The following is a 23,009-nucleotide window of genomic DNA, read 5'->3' as shown; positions in this document are numbered from 1 at the left end:
TGAGCTCCTTAATCCTGTGAAGGCAGTTTGGGATCTCTAATTACTTGGTTGAAAAAAGGCAGACACTCAGGGCTGTAGCAGTGTTTGGGAATTAATCTTCAAAGCCTGACAGTGAACATTCAATTCAATTAGGGAGAGCAATTGGCGAAGATTCCTCTCGCCTTCGCCCCTGGTAGCAAGCCCGGACTGACTGGTCCTCATCTGTTCTGCTGCCGCCATCAGCAGAGCGCCTTAGCAGACAGGTGTGCAACTTCCCCTAGCGGGGACTGTCACACCTTTACCAGCTCTGTCTCCTTGGACCTGGGCCGAGGCAGGACACCACTGCCCAAGAATCCTAGCTCACTGTGCTGCCCTCAGGCATCTTGGGGTCTAAGTTTTCTTCTGCTTCCTTCCACCCTGTCCATGTCCCAGTTCCCTCCATCTGCTCCATGTCCCTCCCTGCCTTTTCTCTCTCATCTCTTCACCCCACTTCTTTTTCTTCTCCCTCCTCTCTAACTCAACACCTTACTGCACACAACAAAAGGTTTATATGTCAGTGCGTTGTACTTGGAAGTATAGGGCAGGGACTTCCCCACTCTTCCTTCTCATGGCTTCCCTCACTCAGTGCTGTGCTCTGGCCTTGCTTCCAGCTTGGTTCTGTTAGAGCTGGCCATTCTCCTTGCTGCCCAGACCCCAGACCTAAGGTGGTCCTGTTCTCTCTGACTTCTCTACAGCCTTCCTTCCCTCTAAGGGGTTCCTATTGCTTCTGACTCCCATATGGACCCCTGTCCCCACTGTTGCTACCTCTGTCCCAAATTCCTACATAAGCCCCTGCATCTTCTGCCTGAAGGGCAGCTAAATGGGTCGTGTAGGCTGGAGCTGGCTACCTCCTCCCCCAGGAGACCCCTAATGCTCTACTGCCGTAGAGACACTCTCACCATGCCCCTTCTTGTCACATCCTGTTCACCTCTCTGGCCAGACTGGCCTTTGTGATGTTGCATACTCAGGAAGAACTCTTTTCTCACCCCTTCGTGTGGCCTACCATGGCCACCCTCTCAGCCTCTTCTCTCGGCTTTAGAGCCCCCTTTCTTGCTGACCTTGGACCATCAGTCTTAGTGCCTGATACATTCCTTCTACTGGTTTGTGTGGGCCCTATCTTCCTGACAGTAAGGTCAGTTCTTGGAAAGCAAGCGTTTGATTTGGTTGTTTCCTGTGAGCAGTGCCTGGCTAGCTAATAAGCACCCAGGAGTGTTTGTTGAATGAGTAAGCGGAAGAGCTTCACAGAGGCAAACATTGGACACCATTGTTTCAGAGCCGCCTTCTTCCTCCCTGTTCCCCTCATATGCCACTCTCTTTCTCAGAGGAAGTACTGAGCAGTGTTCATAGCTCCTGCCAGTCCTAGGAGCAACAACCATTCTGAGCTTGGTTTTGGGGTCTTACTGAAAATGCATGAGTAAATAAGGTGTGTGTGTGTGTGTGTGTGTATGTGTGTGTGTGTGTGTGTATGCTTAAAAAAACATGGTGAAATATAGCAAACTCTACCACTGCAGCTGGGCTTAGGGCTGCAGTTGATACTGTTGGCCATCTCGGCTGCACACATCCCCAGGACGCCTCTTTACTCTGCCCACACTCCACCCACACTCCACTCTTCCAGCTCCTGGCAGCAGCCTTTCTGTTTCCTGTCTGGGATTCTGACTACTCAGGAAGCAGCAGGAAGGGAAACCGTCCAGCATCCATCCTTTTGGGGCCGGCCTGCCCCACTGAGTACAGTGTGATCAAGGCTCCTGCACGTCGTGGCTGCTATCAGGGAGCACTGCCTAGAGGCCCTCCACTGTGTGGGCCGACTGCATTGTGTTCACCTTTCATCTGTCTGCGGACAAGTGGGCTCCTTCCACCCTCTTCCCATATAAATAAGAGCAAAACTTCCTTGAGACCCCAGTACCAGATGTTTGGGTTTCTTCTCCGAAGTGGAATTGCTAGGTTTCATGGTGACCCTACAGGATTCTGGCAATCACTAAGTTGCTGTCCATCATGACTCCACTATCTTGCCTTCCTGCCAGCATTGTAGGGGGTTCTGATTTCTCCACGTCCATGCCAATGCCTGTTATTTTTGGTTTTGTTTTTTATACCAGCCTGCCTAATTAGTATGATGTTGTAGTTCATGTGTCTTAGGAAATGCCGTCACACTTTGTAAATGCGGCTTGTCCTGTGTGCACGGTGTTGGCCTCTTACTGCCTGACTGTGTGAGCCCTGCAGAGCTTCACTTGCTCACTTAATTTTTCTATTAGCGTCATACTTGTGCATAATTCCGAAGAAGCAGCCACGTTCTGCGCTCCGCTGCCCTGCTGCCAATCCCCCCTACACTCCCCAGCCTTCTGGCTGCTCCTATTAGTTCCATGTTTTTAATTAAACATGACTACCGCTGCCTCTTGGTCTTAGTCTTTTTAGTTTGAGACCTAGCTGTTGACCCCTGGCATGGAAGGGGAGAACAGAAGGGCCCTCCCCACATTCTGTGGGACCTTTTCCTTATGACCTCTTGTTCGGGTGAGCATAGACATGTACATATTCCCAGAAACCTTTCAGCAATTTGAGAGCCTCCAGGACTTGGCAGGTAGAGTTAGCTCATCTTGAGTGGAAGTTGTCCTAGGAGCAGATTTGTGGAATGCGTGGGTGTACTTGTTTGGGCTTTTCTAGAACTTACTCAGGAAAATCTGGTGCCACTGATACTCAGAGAATCTTGCTGTTTCAGAACTCTAATCCCCACATGCCCTGCCCAACTCTACTGTTGCTCCTGTTGCAGAACCGCCCCTGCTCTGGCCTCACCCCTTCCCAATTCTACTGTTGCTCCTGCTGCAGAACCGCCCCACTCTGGCCTCACCCCTTCCCAACTCTACTGTTGCTCCTGCCACAGAACCACCTACTCCGGCCTCACCCCTTCCCAACTCTACTGTTGCTCCTGCCATAGAACCACCCCTGCTCCGGCCTCACCCCTTCCCAACTCTACTGTTGCTCCTGCCACAGAACCACCCCTGCTCCAGCCTCACCCCTTCCCAACTCTGCTGTTGCTCCTGCTGCAGAACTGCCCCTGCTCCGGCCTCACCCCTTCCCAACTCTACTGTTGCTCCTGCTGCAGAACTGCCCCTGCTCCGGCCTCACCCCTGTCTGGAGCAATGCTTTTGTTTTCACTTCGTGGAGAGAAAGACTTAGGCTCAGTGAGGTGGAGCCACCGGATCACAGGACCACACGACCAGCAAGATGCAGTGTCGAGGGGAGGTGTCTACAGTGTGCCCTTCACCCTGTAGTGACAGTGAGGAGAACCAGCTCCAAACACCTCTGTGGCTAGGCCTTCCAGCTGTGGTATTGTAGCGCTCCTGCCTGGGCTTTTACGCCACTTGGAGTCAGCTGTGTACTGGACAGTCTCCTGGGAGCCTCATTCTCGGATGGGGAGGCAGGATGAAGGTGAGGGGGAAGGACCCCTCTCCTAAGAAGACACACAATTGCACCCAGTCTGCTTCTTGTACTTTGTGGCTGGCCCTTGTCTAGGTCTGTCTTCAAGACTTCCTTTGACTATGGCCTGGCCACGTGTTCTGTCTGCTACAGAGCAAGTAACAGGCCAATGGAGGATGGGGCAGGACTGTGACATGTTTGGAGCCAGCAGGTAGGAGAGGTGTGAAGGTTGAGTGGAGATAGGGCATGCTGTTCTCTTAGCCCCAGAGAAAGGGAGCCTGCACGTTTCTATGAGGACAGGGAAAGCGACTACAGCTTTTGTTTTGATGTGGGATAATAGAAACCCAGTTTCCCGGGAGCCCCTTGCTGACCTGGAACATAGCACTCACCACACTGTCTGGCACTGCCTCTCTGTGTTTCCTTTGCAGGTGTGGAATGCTGTGGACTCGGGGCACTGTCTGCAGACCTACTCTGTGCACAGTGAGGCGGTACGGGCTGCGCGGTGGTCTCCCTGTGGCCGGCGCATTCTCAGTGGTGGCTTTGACTTCGCCCTGCACCTAACAGACCTCGAAACAGGTGTGTCCTGATGTCTCACTACCCCAGGTTAGCCTTCTCACTGGGAAAGCCTCTCCAGTGGGTCCTGATTGCAAACTACCCATAGTCATGGTGTGGTGAGGGCCTCAGGACAGACGCATTTCCCTGACGGGTGTGCAGACCATTTGCAGTGGTACTGCAGCTGTCTACAAAGTCCTGGGACCAGTCCTCTGCCAGTCAGCAAAGGACAGCCACTGTTGTCTCTGCCCCAAGTCGCAGGGCCGGATAAAGAGGCAGATTTTTAATCAACTTCTGCTGTGTAATTTGGACCAAAATATCACGGTGTCCTGTGGTTGGCATCAGTTTAGAATTCCTGCCAGTCCATGGGGTGAAACTAAGTTCCGTAGGGAACTCTTCAGAGGGGCTCTTCCCAGTATTTATAGTGAGAGGCCCCCGGGCAAGGGGGTTTCATGTAGGAAAATCCTCAGGAAGCCTCCATTTGTTAGGGAAGGAGGGAGAAGCCAGCAAAAGGAGCTTTCCCAAGCAGGGTCGATACAGCAGTCCTGGGTTGGGTCACTCAGTGACGGCAAGGGAGAATGGGGATTGTTGAATATGGAGTCTAACCTAGAGTATCCAACTCAGCCCTGGCTTCCTGGGCAGAATTCTCATTCTGGCTGTCAGTAGCAATGGACCCCGAGGCCTGACAAGTTAGGGACTCGTGGCTGTGGGTGACTGATGGAGAGTCTGGGGCAGCAGTGGGATGTGGTTCTGTTTGTGTTCCAGCTAGGAGGACCTGGAACTGCAGCTGCTATCATGTGACATGTGGCTCAATGCAGGGGTGGGAGAAGAGGTGCTTGTCTTTTCAGGTGTTCTGAATCATGGAGGGCAGCATGCTGCCAGGGCTCCCAGGGGCTCTTGTGTTCAGAGTTGGTATAGAGAGGCAGGGCCCTACTTCTAAGTGCTACTGTCCAGTAGGAAGCGATGGAAGGCCTTCATCTTCCTTTGCCAAGAATGGTGTCTGCATGGGGCTCATCTACTGCAGAATTGTTTTCATTCCTTTAATTTGCTACTTATTATTACACATACTGTGTGCATGGCCTGTGTGGGGGTGTGCTGGATGTCTTTTGTCCCTGCAGAGGACAGAGTTGATCTCAGTCTCCAGGAAGGCCTCTGGACCCCAGATAACTCTGTGAGGATAACTGGCATTTCTGTATGTATCCTGGCAAGTGTGTGTCCCCAAGGATGGGCCCATCCTGGTGGTCTCTTTGTTCATTGCTTGGATGAGGCTGGCTCGCATCTGCATAATTGGAGAGCTGAGGCTGGCCTCTGTATCCTCCTATCCTGAGTAATGAAGCTCCCAGGGCTGCTGGGGTGGGAAACAGCAGATGCTTGCACACCCCTCCCTGGCCCTGGGTCTTAGCACTTGTGCACCCTGTGGCCTTTGTCCGGCTCTAACTAGTCTTGTCCTTTCTCTTCCTGAAGTCTGATCTTCCATTTTCTTCTTCGGCTTCTCCCGCCCATGGTGATTTGGCTTTTTCATTTCAATCTAATTAGAGCGCCCTGCCAGGAGAAGGCAGCGCTGGGCGTTCTCTCTGCAGTGCTTTGGGAATTAGTCACTCGGTGCCCATTGTCATTAATGGGAATTTGGCGCCAAGGCCATTTATCCTGGTGTCCTCAATCAATACAGTTAAAAATCTGTGGATTCTAAAATGTCAATACCCGGCCTGAAATATGGAGGGCCAGTACCATTTTATCTCGTTAATTTATAGTTCTGACGGGCTGTTGGCTTACGGAACAGCCATGAATCAACACTTAATCAAATCTGCTCACAGATTAATTATTTTTGGCGCTCTTGTTTCCGTCTACAATCTTCCTAACAAACGTCTCTGCTACATTAGGCACACAGGCAGCCTCAGGGAACACTGGCAGACACCACCCAGGCCCTGAGTGACACTGACCTTGTACGTGACCTGTCCTGCAAACCAATCAGCTGGTCGTCTCCTTAGAGTCCCCCTGGAACTTGCTCAGCTCCGAGGGCCCCTCTTGCCGATTTCAGCTCTTAGAGTTGTCCTTCTCCTCCACGGTGGGTGGCAGCTCCTCCTGACAGTATTAAACCCCACAGTTTAGCTTTCTGCAGAACTCTTGGCAGTCATGGCCAGAGACATCAGCCCTTTTCTCTAGGATGCTCACCGTTCTGACTTCCTCTTCTTATCTCGATACCACTGTGTCTTTTGTTGGGGTCATGGTGGGTGGGAGGGATTGGCCAGGTGCAATTACACCCTGCATGACTATTCCTTTTCTAAGAATTGTCTTTGGCCCCATCATATGACTAGGGCTGATGCCATAGAGAAAGAGTTCTTGCTGTAGCCTTGGTGTCTCACATGCCACTAGGTCTATATTGAGCTGATACAGATAAATGGACTGGGCCTTTTGCTTGGGCATCATGCTTAGTCCCCCACTAGCCTGTGAGAACCCCATCTGTATCCCCATTCTTTGATGTAGTGCTGAGGCTTTGAGTGTTTGGTGACTTCTTGAGGTCACTCAACCAATGGGTGAAGCTGAGATAGTTTGGGCTTATGGGACTGGCAAAGGTGTCCTGCCAACATATGGACTGGTATGGCCTCCCCTAACCTCTCCCTGCCTGGACAAACTATCTTGGCAGGGTGCTTGGCTGCCTCCCGGTAGTGGCTCAACATCTGCAGAAAACAGGCTTTGGGAGAATGGAGTGCCCGAATGGTCTTGACTAACCCCTCTGATTAAGTGGTGGGCTGAAGGATGCTTCTTGAGCTGTGGACAGCTATGCTCCAGTATGAGCAGTGTTCGCCTTGACAGCTTCAGAGCACTTGGCATAGGAAGAGTGAATAGTGTCCAAATGAAGGCCGCAGCGAAGAGTGCTGTCGGCTCCTGAGGTTTTGGAGGAGAGGCCATGAAAGAAGGCTCTGTGTCAGGTTAAGCCTCTGAAGTGGCACTAGCTCCCACTGGTGCTTGAAGCAAGTGCCGCACTGAAGCCAGAGCCTCTGTAGGTTTTCAAGCTCTGTGGCACACTCCAGGAGAACCTGCTTAGGGCCCTCAGTGCCCCTGGAGACCAGGAAGAAAACAGTGTGTGCTGGCTGTGTACCAGGTCTCAGTGGGCAGGGCCTGCTTTCAGACTGGCATTCTTGTCTATCTACCACTTTATGCCCAGTGAGATTGCATCTAGGCCTAGCAGGGGCTGAGCTGATGATATAGTCCCTGGCCACTGTCCTTCAGGTACCCTCTTGCCCAGTAGACAGCTACCCTCCCACCGCCTTTGTTAGCCCTGTCACAAGCCCCTCCCTAACCCCCTTCTGTATGTGTCTGTCATCTGTGACCCCCTCCTGCAAGCTCTCCAAGCAGCCTTTCATTGGCCCCTCTCTGGGGAGGGTTTCTGCACTTCCAAAAACCAGTCTCATCCTTAGCTGGGAAGCTCATGCCAGCCCTCCTCATGAAAAAGGCAGCACCTAGGCCCCAGCGTGACTTTATTAATTGGCACGGGCTCCCAGAAGCTGTGTTCCTCCTGTGTGTGGGCAGCAGTCATCAACGAGCAACTGGCCCTTCTTAGGTTAGGCTGCCTTTGTCGTCTGACCCTGGAGCTGAACGCGGCTGGGGCATGTTTGATTTCAGCATGGTTGGTTCTGTGTTTCAACAAAGCTGCTTATAGCTAAACACAGCTGGTTTGCAAGCTAACTCCCCACCCCCTAATTTTAAGAAATTCAGTTTAGTCCAGACAATTGAAAGTAGCTGGGCTCGGAAAAAGAGTGATAGCAACTGCCAGCCTTCTACAGCCGCCATTCATTACTCTGGGGCTTGCTCCTGCCTTTGCTGCATCTTTTCTCACAGCTACTCCTGAAGGGCAGTTTTGAGCCCAGTTTTACGGTAAGGATGCCAGGCTCTGAGCTACACTGCTCGTGAGTTCCAGAACCCTGCTAGTGGGCATGCCGACGAGGCCTACCTGGCCCTCAGCTGGCGTCCTGCCAGTCCTCTGCCCACTTGCCAACATGGGCCCTGCTCCTGATACATGGAGGTTGATTTGAAAGTTAGCAAGCTTCTTTTCTCGTTAACTTTGAGTCAGGATGGTTAAATTTACAGCTGGCTGAATATTTCCCAGAGGATGAGTGTAACGATATTGATTTTAGCGAAATGAGTCATATGCCTGCTGCCTGGGAACACAGGCTCAATTACCACAAGCCAACAACATAAGCTTTCCCTTGTCAACATTTTTCCTACATGTTCATGAGTCTATGGCTAGCAACAAAGAGCTATAGAGAAGGAAAGGTCATGAGTAGCTGGCAGGTCTGGAGGTGGGGTGCAGGCAGAGGGACTTTAGGGTCACACAAGTTTAGTCACTGTCTGCATGGCTAGCCAGTAGGGCCAGATGTCTTTTCCCTTCCCAAACTCCCTGTCCTCAGCTCTGAGATGCAGGCTAATTCCTGCCATGGTGCTAAGTGCAAGGTCCAGAGAGGCCCGAAGGACAGACTTATGGAGCATATTGGTTCCCGTCACACTTGTGACCTCACAATAACTTAGTTAAGGTGAGCTCTTGCAGAGGAACAGATGGCCCCCCTCTTTCCTAGGGATCAGCGCTTGGCTTTCATTAATCCTGAAATGCTATTGATGTGGCAGGAATGGTTTGGGAACCAGACACACTGAATGGAAATGGAGGTCCTTTGGGGGCCCTTGGAGCCTGCCTAACCATAGTGTCCCCTCGTGCAGACGTTAGGCTGACAGATGATGTTACCCTGGTTACATGGGTGGCTACCTTTAGGGAAGCCTAACGGCTCTACCTGAGGAAGGAAGAGGCACAGCTCAAAGGAGTTGCCTGTCCAGGGTCACCCCAGCGTCGCCTCAGTGATACTGGATGGTGAAGCTATGGGAATGATGGTGTCAAGAGAGCAGAATCCTTGAAACATGGTTTTGCTTTAAGGATGATTTATTTTAGGACTGGGGATTGCATTTGGAACCTCATACTCTTAAGCAAGTACTCTGCACCAAGCCACACCTCGCCAGCCCAGAAACATATTTTCTATTTGTATCATTATTGATCCAAAGAGGAAAAGAAGTAATTTTTCTTAACTCCAAGAAGATCCAAACAGTTTTTATACTGGTTGAGCTCATTATAACCAGATCAATACAGCCAAGTGCCAATGGATTACATATTTTAAAGCTCAATTTCCTATAAGCCTGCAGTGAATAAACAGAATTTCCTATAACAAGCAGACAAGCAAGATAGTCCCAAGATAAAGGTCTGTTACAGCTAGGCCAAGTGCTGAAGAAGAGAATTGATGGACAGGCCCCCATCTGGGAGAGGGGAGAGAGTGGCCACGGATTCCAGGCCTTCTCCTCGAGAGTAGCTAGTGCCCCTGGTCAAGGCTGCTCCCTGATGAATGTCTCCTAACCTTTCTGCCTTTCTCTTCAGCAAAGGCAGAAGCCAGCCCAGCCTGCTGTATTCTCCAAGCCTCATGCAAAAGCTTCAACAGTCATTAGTCTCTTAAGGTTCCCGCTGTTAGAACCCAGCATCCCTTGGCTTTAGCTTTTAATTTAACCACAGATGAATTCAATAAGTTGGGGTTTAATTTTTCAAGCAATAATGGTTCACTTTGGTTGCTTACTCCACAGAGTGCTGTGTATGGCACTTAGTTTTCAGTCCTCCTGCTTGCACGAGACTGAGTCCCTTCTCAAGAGACAGAGCTGGTCTGGGAGTTGGGTCTCCCTGGCTCTCAGCATTATCACCCTGACTGCTTCAACTGTCCGGCCATGATGGTGGCTGTGATGCTGATTTCTGAACTAAAGTCTTAGCAGAATTTTTCTTTAGTGTTTTCCATTAAGTACCTGTTAGCTTATTAAAAATATCTTAGCTTTGGACTCCTTAACAAAGAAAAATAGTAAAGCCCTACCTCTTAGAAGTAGAAAATACTTACGACAGCCTCTTTCTAAGTGGAAAATTTTAGTCCTTTCAAAGACAGATTTTCAGTGTCTTTGGGAATTGAGAGGAATAACATTCAGATTTTTTTTTTTTATTTTTAGCAGGAAAACTTCAGCCACCACCTTTTAGCGGCCCAGCGGCCCCCCTTTCTTCCCTGTCACCAGCGAGGCTGTGTCACCCACCTTTTATTAGCAAGCTGGGGACTTGCTGCCGTTTCAAAATGAAAACATGGCTGGTCTCATGCTGTGCTTCAAGGACCCAGGAAAGCACCTGCCTCCCACCCCCAGGGAGAGTTTTCCTTTGTTGTGGGTCTGAGGATGGACAGTAGTTTCCAGATTTGGGGGTGCAGAGGGGAAGAGACTCTCTCCTCGTTCTATTCGGTGGGCCATTTGCTACCTATATATCAACCAAGTGCCTGATCTCTGACTGCGGCTTACGGGGTGTGGAGGAGGGTCTGGAGAGACGGCTCAGTGGGTAGAGCACCTGCCTCTTAGGCACGAGGACCTGAGTTGGGGTCTCAAGCATTCACATAAAAGCCAATTGAAGCAGCTCCTGCCTATAATCCGAGCCCTGGGGAGGCAGAGACAGACGTCCAGGCAGATTGAAAAGTTCCAGCTTCAGTGAGAGACTTTCTCAAAAAGTAAGTTGAGGAAGGCATCCAAGATCAACCTCTAGCCTCCACACCCTTCCTTCACGCCTACATGCAGGCGTACACCCACAGAAAAGGTGGAGAAAAGCTTGGGCTGTGGGAAAAAAGAGTAAACTGGAGAAAAAGCATATTCCCAGTTAGATTAGCTTTCCGTACGGTGATTGTTTATGAGGGTGGTTTGAGGGTGTGAAGTCCTAATGTGGCACCCACAGCCTGCTGAGTTCCCTGAGCAACAACATAGCGCAACATAAAAACAGTGCTGTAGTTTTAAAAGGCCATCTTCTACTCTCTAGAACCCAGTTTTGAAAACTGTGATCACAGCTCCACAGGGTTGTAGAATTGAGCGTGGGGTTGTGAAGACTCAGCAACTGTTAAAGGTTTCTGAGTGTGCAGTGACCAAAAATGAATTCAAGTTCAAAAGCATAACGGATCCAAGACGCTTCCAGCAGTACTCACCCATGCTGCGTTTCATGACTTTACTGCAGCCTCGGCCTGAGCATGCACTATGGACCTTCTGTACTGTGAGTGCCATCAGGTAGGATAATGCCAGTGAGACCCACCCCCAAAGCCTCAGCTCAGATTCAAGACTCCCGTGTGATGAAGTGCAGTGCTAGTCCTGTGTTTACAAAGTTTTCTGCTCTTGCAGAAATGTAACAGTTCCATTCTGGGACAGAGGGACTTTTAATATTTTACACTACTCAGCATGTAGGCGTCAGGTTAGACATCCTTGGATTGTATTGTGTCAGAGTGCTGGCTTTAAATTGCTCTTCAAATCAGCTTCATTTTAAGCATGGTGAATGAAGTTTGGCCTGGGATAGAATTTCCAGCAGTTTCTGGAATGGATCTAGACATAATTCTGTGATTTTTTAAAAATGGATTTGTGCAAAGTGGAATTCTCAGCATCTCTGAATATCAATCAATTTTGAAAAACTTTGAAAGTATGATATACTGTGTTGTATTAAATATAATTCTTGTTTCTTTTTGTTGTTTATATTTTGAGTTAGGGTCTTACTCTGTAGTCTGGGCTGGTCTGAAACTTACTGTGTAGCCCAGACTGTCCTCCTGCCTTCTTCCTGAGTCCTGGAAGTACAGGACCTGCCACACATACTCAGGATTTAATTCTCGGTGTAAAAATAAACAAGTAATCCATCTCATTAGTATGCAAATTTTATTTAATCTTTAGTAAATAGTAAAATTATATGTATGCCAAAGAATTGCTTTTAAATATTTTTATGATTATTACCAGCAAATATTTGTTGTTTGCACCTACTGCATATGCTTACGTATCTGAGGGTGCATGAAGTATCCTGGATGAAAAGGAGCAGTGAATGACAAAGGCTTGTACACAAGCCTTCCTTTCTAGCATTGCCTTGTGACAGTGTCTCCTCCTGTAATTCTTGGGCTGCTGGGGGACAGGTGGTCAGCAGTGTCCACTTGCTGCATAGCTGAGGGCCTTGAGCACTTGTGTAGCTTACAAGCACTCCTTGATAAAATACCAAGTATTTCCAGAATCTCCTATGATGACAAGTGACTGCCAATCCTTGACTCCAGAGGAGAGTAGAAGAAGAAAAAAAAAAAAAAAAAAAAACGAACGCTTTGAGTCATCCTTTGAGGGAAAGGGCAGGTGCAGGCACAGGTGCAGTGTGGGAGTGACTGTGCTCGGGGAAGTGTGTGCCAGCTGGGTGTGGTGGCTCACACCTGGGATTCTAGCACTTGAGAGGCTGAAGCATAAGGATCGCCAGGAGAGGTCAGCCTGGGCTACACAGTGAGTTCTATCCCAGCCTGAGCTATAGATGAGACTTTGTCTCAAAACCCAACAAAACCAAACAAAAAAAAACAAAGCAAGGTTTGCCCAGGGATAACCTGTCTGTGCAAAGGAGACTGAGTCAGGAGCATTAGCAGTTCAGTAGGGGCTTTTGTGGGTTACACAGCAAGACTCTGTTGTCCTTGTGTGTGTGTGTGTGTGTGTGTGTACGTGTGCACGCATGCACACGTGCAAGCACATCTGTGTGTGTACATGTGTTGAGGCTAGAGGATGACAGTGAGGTCTTTCTCATTCACTCTTTACCTTATTTTTCTGAGACAGGTTCTCTCACTGAACTGGGGGCTCACTGATTCAGCTAGGATGACTGGCCAGTAAACCCCAGGGATCCCCCCACATTTTCATTCCCCTAGCACAAGGATTATATTACTGTGCCACCATGCTGAGCTTTTATTGTGGGTGTTGGAGATCTGAACTCAAATCCTCATGCTTATATGGCAGGCACTTTATGTACCTAGACGTCTCCCTGCCCTCCCAAAATTTAAAATTAATAATTACTATTTCTCACTTTGGAGAGAATGTTTTGAAACAGAATTCTTTTTTTTTCCTGTTCTGGCATTTGAACCAAGGACCTTGGACATACTAAGCACAAATTTTACTATAGAGCTATACCCTGGTACCTGCAAATGGATCTATGTATTTATTCTTTAAATGTCATCCACTGGAGACTTTACTTTGTGTATGGGAAGTGTAGCTCAGTGGTAGAACACGTGTCTAGTATGCTCATGGTCCTGAGTTCAGTTCCTAGCACCAAACGAAAAGAACCGAACAACAACAGCAACAAAAAGCTAGTGTCTGCACCCTGACCATTTCCCATCTGTTTTAAATGAACATTTCATCTGACTTTGAACCAAGTTGTTGAAAACATAGGAATATAGTGATAAAACTGTCTGGCTAGGTGTAGGGTTGTTATTTGCCAGAGAAAATGGGCTCTCGGTCCCTTGTGGTCACTGGAGGCTCGAAGTAGAGAGTGTCTCCTTTGTGACCAGTGGTGCATCTCTGTGAGGAGTCTCTGTCAGCCTCACTGAGCTCGCTGGGTAAACAGAAACTCCAGCTGGATGGCTTTCAAGCCCTGGGTCACAGGACGCCGTCTGCGTTTAGATAAGAGAAAGCATGTTTGGTTCTGTTGCTGCCACCAACAGTGCCATAGCTCTGACTCTAGCTCATATGGCTTTCATGATTTCTAGGAAGTCACCATGCCCTTGGGCTGGCAGGACAGCTCAGCAGGTAAAGGCATGTGCCGCCAAGCCTGGAGAACTATGCTGAATACCCCGAACTCACATGGCTGAAGGAGAGACCCAACAACCCCTTCAGGTTGTCCACTGACCTTTGCATACCGTAGCACGTGCACATTCACCCCAAGTTAATAAGTCAAATGTTAAAAAATAGGTTGCTTGATGTCCTTTATGTATGGCATATTAAGATATATTTTGAATCGGCTATTTTTATTTTTGTCTCACTGTGTAAGAGATCCTAATTTTGATGTTTAAAACGTGTGATCATGGCACTCTAGAGATGGCTCAGTGGTTTGATCACTTCTTTCTTTCAGAGGAGTGCAGCTCTAGGGAACCCGACTCCCCCTCCTGGCCTATGCTGCCACCTGCACTCACATGGCATACACTCTAAACAAATACACACACACACACACACACACAAACAATACAAAAAGGCCTTTAAAAACCGTGTCTATGCTATATTGGCACACGGGTGCATTTTGTCACTCATAAACAAATCACTGCATGACAGTGATGTCTGTTTAGGTCTTTCCTGAATGGGTATAGGCAGACAGGCCTGGAGACAGTGGCTCTGGCCATTGGATCTGTGTTGTCCCTCTGTGACTCTCATAAGCTGTGATTGATGAGTTTCATTTCCTTACCGGATGAACTGGAGCTGGTCGAGTTCTTACTCAGTGTATTGGGTCAGCAGACAGAGGCAGCCACCAGGGAGTGCTTTCTGCCTGGAATGAACAAACACAGTCTTTTAAGGCTGAGAAGGGGACCCATTCGTTTTGACATCTCATCACTGTATTTATCGCCAGCTTTGTGCATGCAGGTGCTGGCATATGTACATGTGTGTGGAAGCCGGTGGTCAGCTTTGGGTCCCATTCCCTGGGAGCCTTACCTTCTCACTGGGACCTAGGGCTTGCTGATGAGGTGAGGCTGTCCAGATAGCAAGCCTTGGGGATCTGCCTGTCTCCCCATCTCTGGTTGGTATTGGGGTTGTAAGTGTGCACCACCAGGCCCAGCTTTTTATGTGGGTTTTGGGACCGCAGTCATCTCCTCATGCTTCTGTGGCATGCATTTTACAGACAGCCACCTTCCCAGTTCGTTGGCTGTCAGCCCCTGTGCTCCATTCTGTCACTGTGCTGGTTCAGTGGAGGAGTCCTGGTAGCCAGAGGCAGCCAAGATTTCCCTATTTGACTGAGGAAGTCAGCCTGCTCTGCTATTGCAAGGTGTCAGGTGCTATCTCTGGTATATGAGCCTGGCCCCTAGTGCTGTGTCAGGAGCCAAACCCAGGTGCTTCCCTGTGTGGTGTCTCTTAAAGCTGGTCTGATTTCTTGGTGCAGATTTGGACAAATTAAGTGTGACAGATAAGAATCCCATCTGCGCTGTGGGGTGCACAAGTCACACTGAGCAGTGGAGGGAGTGCTCGCTTTACCTGGCTCCGAATGATGGACAGTTCTGATGTTTATAATGCTTACCTCTAGGAAACCATAGCGACAGCTGTTTCCACACCATATGTACCTGTATGTGTCAGATACTTACCGCAGTGCACACAGGGACTCCATACCCATTTATGATGATGTGAAAAGTGGCAGGGCTGTCTCGAGTCCTGTAGAGCTAGTGAGACCCCAGTGAGCCACACCTGATGTCCATTCTGTAGCTGCACTGCTGTGCGGGTCACTGTCATTTGTGGCCCAGCATGTCAGGTCACCTGCACCTGCTGTACTCTGTAACAAACCCATCTTTATTTTTATAAGGATTGGAAGATGTATCCTGAAATAAATTCCAACCAACTCTGCTTTTAGATTTTAGATAAACAATCTCCTGTATTGCCCATGCAGCATGAGAAATTTCCCGAGCCTCCCTGAGCCCGTTTTCAGCTGTCCTGCGGTTAAATGAGATGACACTCATGACTCGCAGACCAGGGAGAGATCGAGTCCTGGGATCAGCTGCCTGGCAGGGGAGGGGTTTGACAGGGAGTGGAAATGAGCTGCCACCCCTGCTCTGCTTCCAGAAGGTCCACACTGGGCTACATAGGCCCTGGTGAGCTGTGTGAACATCTCCACTTTGAAATACGTGTGATCTGAGTATTTTCTCACTCTTTCTTGTCTGTCTGTGTTGCAGGGACCCAAGTATTTAGTGGTCAGAGTGGCTTCAGAATCACCACCTTGAAATTTCATCCAAAAGATCACAACGTCTTTTTATGTGGCGGCTTCAGCTCTGAAATCAAAGCTTGGGACATGAGGACTGGCAAGGTGACACCTTTTTTCTGAGGCTGGCCTTTCATGTGTGGGGAATGTGCGCCTGTGTGTGTGTGTGTGTGTGTGTGTGTGTGTGTGTGTGGCTGTGGCTGTGTGTGGCTGTGCATGCGTATGTGTGCGTGTTTCAGGAGATGTCACCTGTGTTTTGAGATGCTGGGACCTGGGCCTTTCTGATCGGGTAGGCTGGCTAGCCAGAGTGCTCCAGGGCTCTGCCTGTCCTACCTCCCTAGTGCTGAGAGCACAGTCTCACACCACTGCACCTGACCTTCTGCACGGCTCTGGAGATTGAATTAAGGGACACAATGCTTATAAGACAAGCACTTTACTGACTAAACCATCTGCTTAGTGCCTGCTGGGCCATTCTTTCTATGGGAGAATTGTCCTTCACAATTCGAATAAGTAGGGACAGATCTGCACCTGTATATTTGAGGCAGAATAGTTATTTACTGAGGTCTGAGCATCATTTTTAGAGGTTTTAGAGGATAGTTTAGATATTAAAACATCACAGGTACAAGCTTATGCAGGGTATCACTGTGAAGATTTGTTGAGTACCTACTGTGTGTGGGAAGTGAGTCAGCCTGTAGTTCTCCAGCAGATCAACAACTCCAGCGCAGAGAATGTCCTGCAGTGTGTACATGTACATGGGTGGAGAAGCACAGTGCTTGCCAGCTTGTCTTGAGGGGCCTTCCTGGAGGAGGTGTTGGCCTTGTCTCTTAACTCACGATGACTCAAAGTTGGGTCCCAAACACCAGCCCCGTCTCTGCTCTTCCCATTGAACCCCCATTGTAATTGCCAGCAAACCATGTTCTTCCCTTCATAGCGTCAGCCCTTCTGCCCATGTCCACTGCTTTGTGGCTGGCTGGAGCGCCACTGTCTTTGAGTTAGGAGAGCTTGGGGTTCCTGTTTGCTTACCCTTGCTGCTGGCCTTACAGTTGTTTACCACACAGCAGCGGAGTGCTCTAAATCGGATGGTTCCGTCCTCCGGCAGCATCTCCAGGTTCCTGTCTTAATTGCAGCGAAAGCCCATGATCCACACGGCTTAAATGATCTCCCCAAAGCCCCTGATTATGAGCTCTGCCCTTCCACGCTCTGCCTTTCTCAGAACCTGCTGCACATTTTCTGCCCGTGTACGGATGCTCTTCCAGTTTTCTATGTAGAGCACATTCCCAGAGGGAACATCACTCAAATGCCGCTTTCCCTGCCTGCCACCCTCCTCTAGTGCACTGGTCCCCTCTGCTCCTTTATTCCTCTCCATGGTTTTTACCATCACTTGGCACAGCTTGGATTTTTCATGTTCTTGTATTTGCCAGTCTCTCTCCCATCAAATGTGAGCTTTTGTGGGGCAGAGATTCTGTGGTTTGCTGGAATGCTTGGCTCAGGCAGGCACTTGGCGAGCCATGACTGACTGAACGAGTTAAGGAAGATGGCCGTGTGAACTGTGCATGTATAGGAGGTAGGAGTGTGAGCTCTAAGAGAGATACATAGACTTGACTGGCAAGAGCGCTGGGCAGCGGGATGGGCTTGGAAGAGACCGTCAGTGCTGTGTCTTGGCCAGGGCCAGAGGAGGGTTGTCCAGTCAGAACTATTGGCCCTGTGGAGGTTGGTGGGCTGGGCTGAGGAAGGGCTCTGTGTTGGTAGCAATGGCTGTGGAGTAGGTGGAGCAGCAGAGATGTGTGAGAGGCTTGTCAGGACTATGACTGGGGGACTCGGTGACTCCGGGTTGTTCTCAGTTTGACCTAGGAAGATAGAGGCATAGCCTGTGCCATTCCTGCACCCTGTTCCACCTGCGTGAAAGCTCATAGGGAAGAAAGAGGTACGGGGCAGCAGGAAGTGTCCTCTTCCATTTCATCATGAAGAGGACCAGTGTCGTAGGGTCTGCAGCATAGGGGGAACCTACCAGAAGGCTTCCATGTCACCCGGCGATACCCCATCCTGGTGACACTGGATGTGGAGTTGATGTGGGACAATGCAGCAAAGCCTTCAAAGCCCAGAGTCGCTATCCATATCCACACTGTGTACCAGACTAGCTCTCCAGGAAGATGGTACCCTGCAGGCTATGGAAGGTCTGTGGGCTTCTGAGCAGAACCTATAAACAGAGATGCTTGCTTTAGAGTACTATGTGGGTCTCTTCCTTAGGTCACTTCTTAAATGGCAACATAGATCCATACACTTTCAAAATACTACTTTTCTACTGTAAAAGAAATGTTTTACAAAAATAAAAGAAATATCACCCATAAACTAGTGGGAACAGTGGAATTTTTGAAAACACTAAAATACCTCCCTTTTTTAGGACACAAATACATAATAAATAGAAGGAAACATTTGAGCATGGTATGCAAATCAAAAATTTGTAGCCAGGTGATGGTAGCACACACCTTTAATCCTAGCACTTGGGAAACAGAGGCAGATGGATCTCCTAGTTTGAGGCCATCTTGGCCTACAGAGCGAGTTCCAGGACAGCCAGGGCTGCACAGAGAAACCCTGTGTTGAACAGCCAGAAAAAGAAACCTTGTAAGCAGACCCTTGGTGTGGGACCACTGTATGGCTCCAGCTCTCCTATAAAGGTGTGTTCTGTGTTTCTGGCCTCAAAGACCAAACAGATAAGAAATTACTCACTCTGGATGCCATCTGATTTAAGAGTTTGTTGCAAATACCAGCTTTTCTCCTGGGGCAAACGCCAGCTGACGAGTTCTGGGGAGAAGCAATCAGAAGCAGATGTTGCTGTTGCTGCTATCGGCACGTTTGTGAGTCTCTCCCAAGCTAATAACGTGGGTGAAGGGATCTGTGCAGTGTTTGTTTTTACTTTCTCTTCACCAACAGTCCTCCCACACAGGGTCACAGAGCGTGGGGTGCAGTGGCTCTGTTTGCATCAGCTGGGCTCTGGGGACAGCACACTTCCTGCTTTGACACTGCTGCTGCTGGTCAGTGAATGGGGCCCGCAGGGGCTCTGTCCCTGGTGCTGAAGTCTGCGGAGAGCTATGTGCCCTTTTCTCTCCTTTTGTTTTAGAGGTAGTCTTGGCTCATCTGGAACTCTCTGTGTAGACCAGGCTGAACTCAGACAGAGATCTGACTGCCTCTGCTTCTACGCCCAGCAGTGTGGCCCTTTTCTGACCATCCTGTTGGGGCTGCAATAGGCAAGTGGGTAGAAGCAGGAGGGACACAGACCTTGGCTCACAGTCAAACTGAGCTTTCTGTGTCATCACCCAGAAAAGGAGTGTTTATGGGACAGCAGTGTACATTCTTATGACTGCAGTCCAGGGGGAGAGGCCAGAGAGCCCACCAAGGGTAGAGACATGGTGATGTTTGGCAGTTTTCCTTCCACTGCTCCCAGTACCTTTGGGTCTCTTTTTAAATATAGAGCTATAGAGCCAGTTTAGTCTCACCACTCCCCTCGCCTACTGTCAACTCTTGGAAGGGTTTTGCTTGAGATCAAGTTTCCGTGATACCCTTTGGCTTCGTGTGTCTTCCTCACTTGCTCCTGCCTTAGTTCCTGTGCCCAGCACAGCATCTGATAGGCACTTGGTAGACTTCTATGTAGAAGGAATCAGAAAAAGGGTTTCTTCAACTCGCCTTTTATTTATTTATTTTTTATAAATAAAGTTTTATTTGAACACAGCCACATGAATTCATTTATGTCCCCTCTGTGGCTGCTTTCATACCACAGCAGCGGAGCAGAGACTGCACAGCCTGCAGAGCCCCAGATACATAGTCTGTCTGACACTGAGCATAGAGGGACCTGGCTCTGATAACTGTTTGGGATTAATCTTCATGAGCTGCTGATGAAGTGGGACCCATTGTACCTGGCCCCTTTCCATGCATTTTCAAAGATACTGTGTGCTCAGAGATTTTTTTTTCTGGATGGTTCTCCAGCCAGTGGTGTTTGGGTCATTTTTCTTGTTTCCTCTCCATGGACTGTTAAGGTTGAGTATGTCATGCAGTCCACCGCAGTGGCATCTTTGTTCCTGGAGCTCTTCCACCAGGAATTGAGACTCTCAAGCACAAGTGCAAAAACTCAAATTCTGGGTCAACCTAAGCCAACATTTTGCAGGCAAGGAGCAGGCTTCTGCTATCAAGACCAAGGGTCCCAAGCCCATCACTGTGTGATCACTTCAGGCCAGCAGCCTCACCCGAAGACTTCAGCCACAAGCTCTGATGAATAGTTGAAGTGTAACTTTTAAGACAGTAGATTTTTTTTTTTCTGAATCTTGAAACTCAGCAAAATGTCAAACGTTGGGATTCTGGCTGCATCCAGCCCGGCCTAGTTCATTATGGAAAATGGGCTGCTTGGCTTTCTTCCTCCTTTCTTGGCTGCTCTCCTTGCCATGGCCTGATGACTGGAGTCCCATCTCATCACAACAAAGTGCCAGACTTCACTTCCAGCATCTGCAGGATGTACTCAGCCACATTAAGCTGGCTGGATGCTGTTGGGCCACATTCTGTGACTACTTCCATCATCTTCTCTGGGAGGGCTGTTGACTGGTACCCAGGGTGTCCTTAGTCTGGCTTCCATGGTGCTGTGGGTGCCCCTCTCTCCAGAACCAGGGCCTTGAGCTGCAGGAGACTGAGGTTCAAATATTCCCTTTGCTACTCACTTACCTGGGTGGTTCAAGGCAAAATAGGCAAACCTGCTGTGGTGCACCGTCCCCCGTCAGTGTGGCAGAAGGAAATAGGGAGGATGTCCACAGAGCAGGGTTCTCATGGTGGCCACATGGAAGAGAGCTCCAGCCCTCATTAGGTGTAGATTTTGCCTCCATAGTCCCTTATGGCGGGGCAAGTTCTGCATGTCGGCAGACTCCAGGGGATGCAGAAGGAGCTGAGAGTGAAAACCTATGAGAAGCCAGTCTGGAACCTCTGAACTCAGTGGTACCTGGCTTCTCTCATGTGAACCCTCTCAGCCTTTGACTCAGCTGTGATCCTTTTCCACGACTGTGGCAGCTTCTGGTCTCCTTGGGCACCTATGGCTTCTTCATCCCCAGGTGCCTCTCAGTGGCTGCCCGGTCACCTCTGCATCTTCTAGTGAACCTGAACCAGAGCAGCACCAGGACCATGGGGATCTGTGTAGGAGAGGCCGCTCTGACAATGGATGTGAAGGCATTTGCACTTCAGAATGATGGCTGCAGGGAGTTCCCAGGAGATCCTGTGTGGGGTAAGGTACTGTGTGAGCTGGGCTCTGTGGTTCTTAGCTGAGGCTGGCCTCTCCAGCTCCTGGGTTCTGGTGGTATAACAACTGTAACATAAGTAAATAGCAACAGGAACACTAGCCTCCTGGTTTCTAGTCTGGTGATACCCTGGCTCTGAGCCCTGCATGATGTGGGAGCCATAGATTTGCTAGAACATCGAGACATAAGACCCACCAGCACTGTGCCTCATGACAGTCACCTCCAAGTTCATTGTGCTTGAAGTCAAAGTTAAGTCCTCAAAGTGGCTCCTCCCTCCTATATCAGTTTGTTAAGGAAGCCCCACAGAACCTGAGACGCTGGATCCCGTGCTTAGGAATTCTTTTCGCAAGGCCGGATGATGGAACTCCAGCCTCAGCAAGTCACTGCCTGAAGAAGGCAGGCCTAGACTGGGAACTGGAGCAAGCCTTGGAGAATCTAGGACGAGTGCCTCCCGGAACTAGGGAGGCTGGACTCTGGCCCAGTTCCTCCCTGTGCCGGGGGTGGAGGGGGGGGGGGGACACACCGGGCAGGCAGGGGGCTAAGAGCTTTTGGTTGCCTCCTGTTCTACCCCTGAGAAGGACAGCTGTGTTGCCTTGAGACTCGCTGTGTGTCTGCTGCAGGCCCCCCGCTGCTCCTCTAAACCCCTGACTTCCACCCTCCGGGATTCTCCCGATAATATCAGCTCTGACAGGCTAGCTCACTTTTGCTCAGCACACCCTGGTGTTGCTTTGACACGGATCATCAATATTTCATGCTTGTTCTACATTCTTCCTTCCTTTCTTAAGTGTTTAAAGGGACATTTTGACTTCTTGAATTGGCTTCTTGACCCCCTTCTGGAGCCATGTGCTAGGTTCCCTGTGGCATGTGCCCTAACGTGAGGTGACAGCAGGGCCCTGGCCGGCCCTTGGCCTGGTGGACTCTCAGCCTGGCTTTTTGTCATCACAGCTATTTGCATTTAAGCTGGAGTGTCACAGGAGGAGGGAGCCTCCTCTGAGGCAGGAATTGGGCCTCTTTGCTGCTGTGTCCTAGCGCCTGCCATTGTGCTGAGCACATAGTAGGCTCTGGGGGAGAAAACACTACAAGAGAGACTAATAGCGCTAATCAAGACTGATGCAAAGATCCTGAGCAATTAACCAGCCCATTGGCATGTAGGCAGAGGCACAATCCACTAATCGCATTGGTGGCCCTTGCTGTGGGCAGCTTTCCCTAGCTGGAGCGTCCTCCCTGGCTTGGGGTGGCCTGAGCTGAGAAGAGCTGCACTTACACACCTGGTCCAATGGGTGGACACATCTGGGAGGTGCCTGCCTTCCTGTCCTGTGTTTGAAAACTCCTGGTGACCCACTCCTGAGGCTTTAGTGTGGGTGCCAGGCCAGTGCCCCGAGTGGGATTGTCAGGGTTTCATGTGCCATCATCTCCCCGATGGCAGCTGTTTGAGACCCAGCTTCGCCCACGCTGTGCTCCATGCCATCAGTTTTGGTGACACTGTAGGCAGGTTGCTTATTTGCCCTAATGAGGTTTTGATTACTTTCCATCCGTCTCTTTCATCTGTTTCATATTAAAACGCCTTTCTATCTGGACTCTTTGTCCTCTCTGCAGTTCTGACTAAGCTTTGCTGCAAACTTTTCAATGCACACGAGACTAGGAGACCCCCGGAGCTGGGGACGTAGGACAGGGAGACATGTGGCAAGACTCCGGGTGTGTGGTGCTTTCCCCAGAACTCTATTTCTGCCTCTCAGGTGGAGATGGGTGAGGCTCTGGGCCACCCCTCAAACCTCTGTTATCAGACTGTGGGTACCGCCATCTACCCTATTTTATAGCTCTTTCTGTCCTAGTAGGCCTGGGAGGGAGAGCTGGCATTATCTCCAGTGTACCCTAATCCCCTGCGAGGGTAAGCCTACAGTCTAGAGAGGAAGCCAATCCCTGACAGGGTCAGCTCTCAAGGCAGGGGCAGGCAGCCATGGAGGGTGGACCTGAAGCTAGGTGTTACTTTCTCT

At 49.7% G+C, this 23,009-nt stretch overlaps 1 protein-coding gene across 4 annotated transcripts in view; it reads left to right on the top strand.

Annotated features, from left to right (window-relative positions):
• Window positions 1–23,009, top strand: part of Wdr25 (WD repeat domain 25) — a 127,098-nt gene that overhangs the window by 74,958 nt on the left and 29,131 nt on the right. For all 4 annotated transcript variants that reach the window (XM_038337078.1, XM_038337077.1, XM_038337080.1 and 1 more), the window contains 2 exons: window positions 3,855–4,002; window positions 15,720–15,850. In XM_038337078.1, coding sequence (XP_038193006.1) covers window positions 3,855–4,002; window positions 15,720–15,850 — 279 coding nt within the window. The remainder of the gene's footprint in view (window positions 1–3,854; window positions 4,003–15,719; window positions 15,851–23,009) is intronic.

This window comes from Arvicola amphibius, chromosome 7 (assembly GCF_903992535.2).
Source record: "Arvicola amphibius chromosome 7, mArvAmp1.2, whole genome shotgun sequence".
NCBI lineage: Eukaryota > Metazoa > Chordata > Mammalia > Rodentia > Cricetidae > Arvicola > Arvicola amphibius.
Note: the sequence above shows the minus strand (reverse complement) of the source record. Positions and strands in the feature narration are given on the sequence as shown.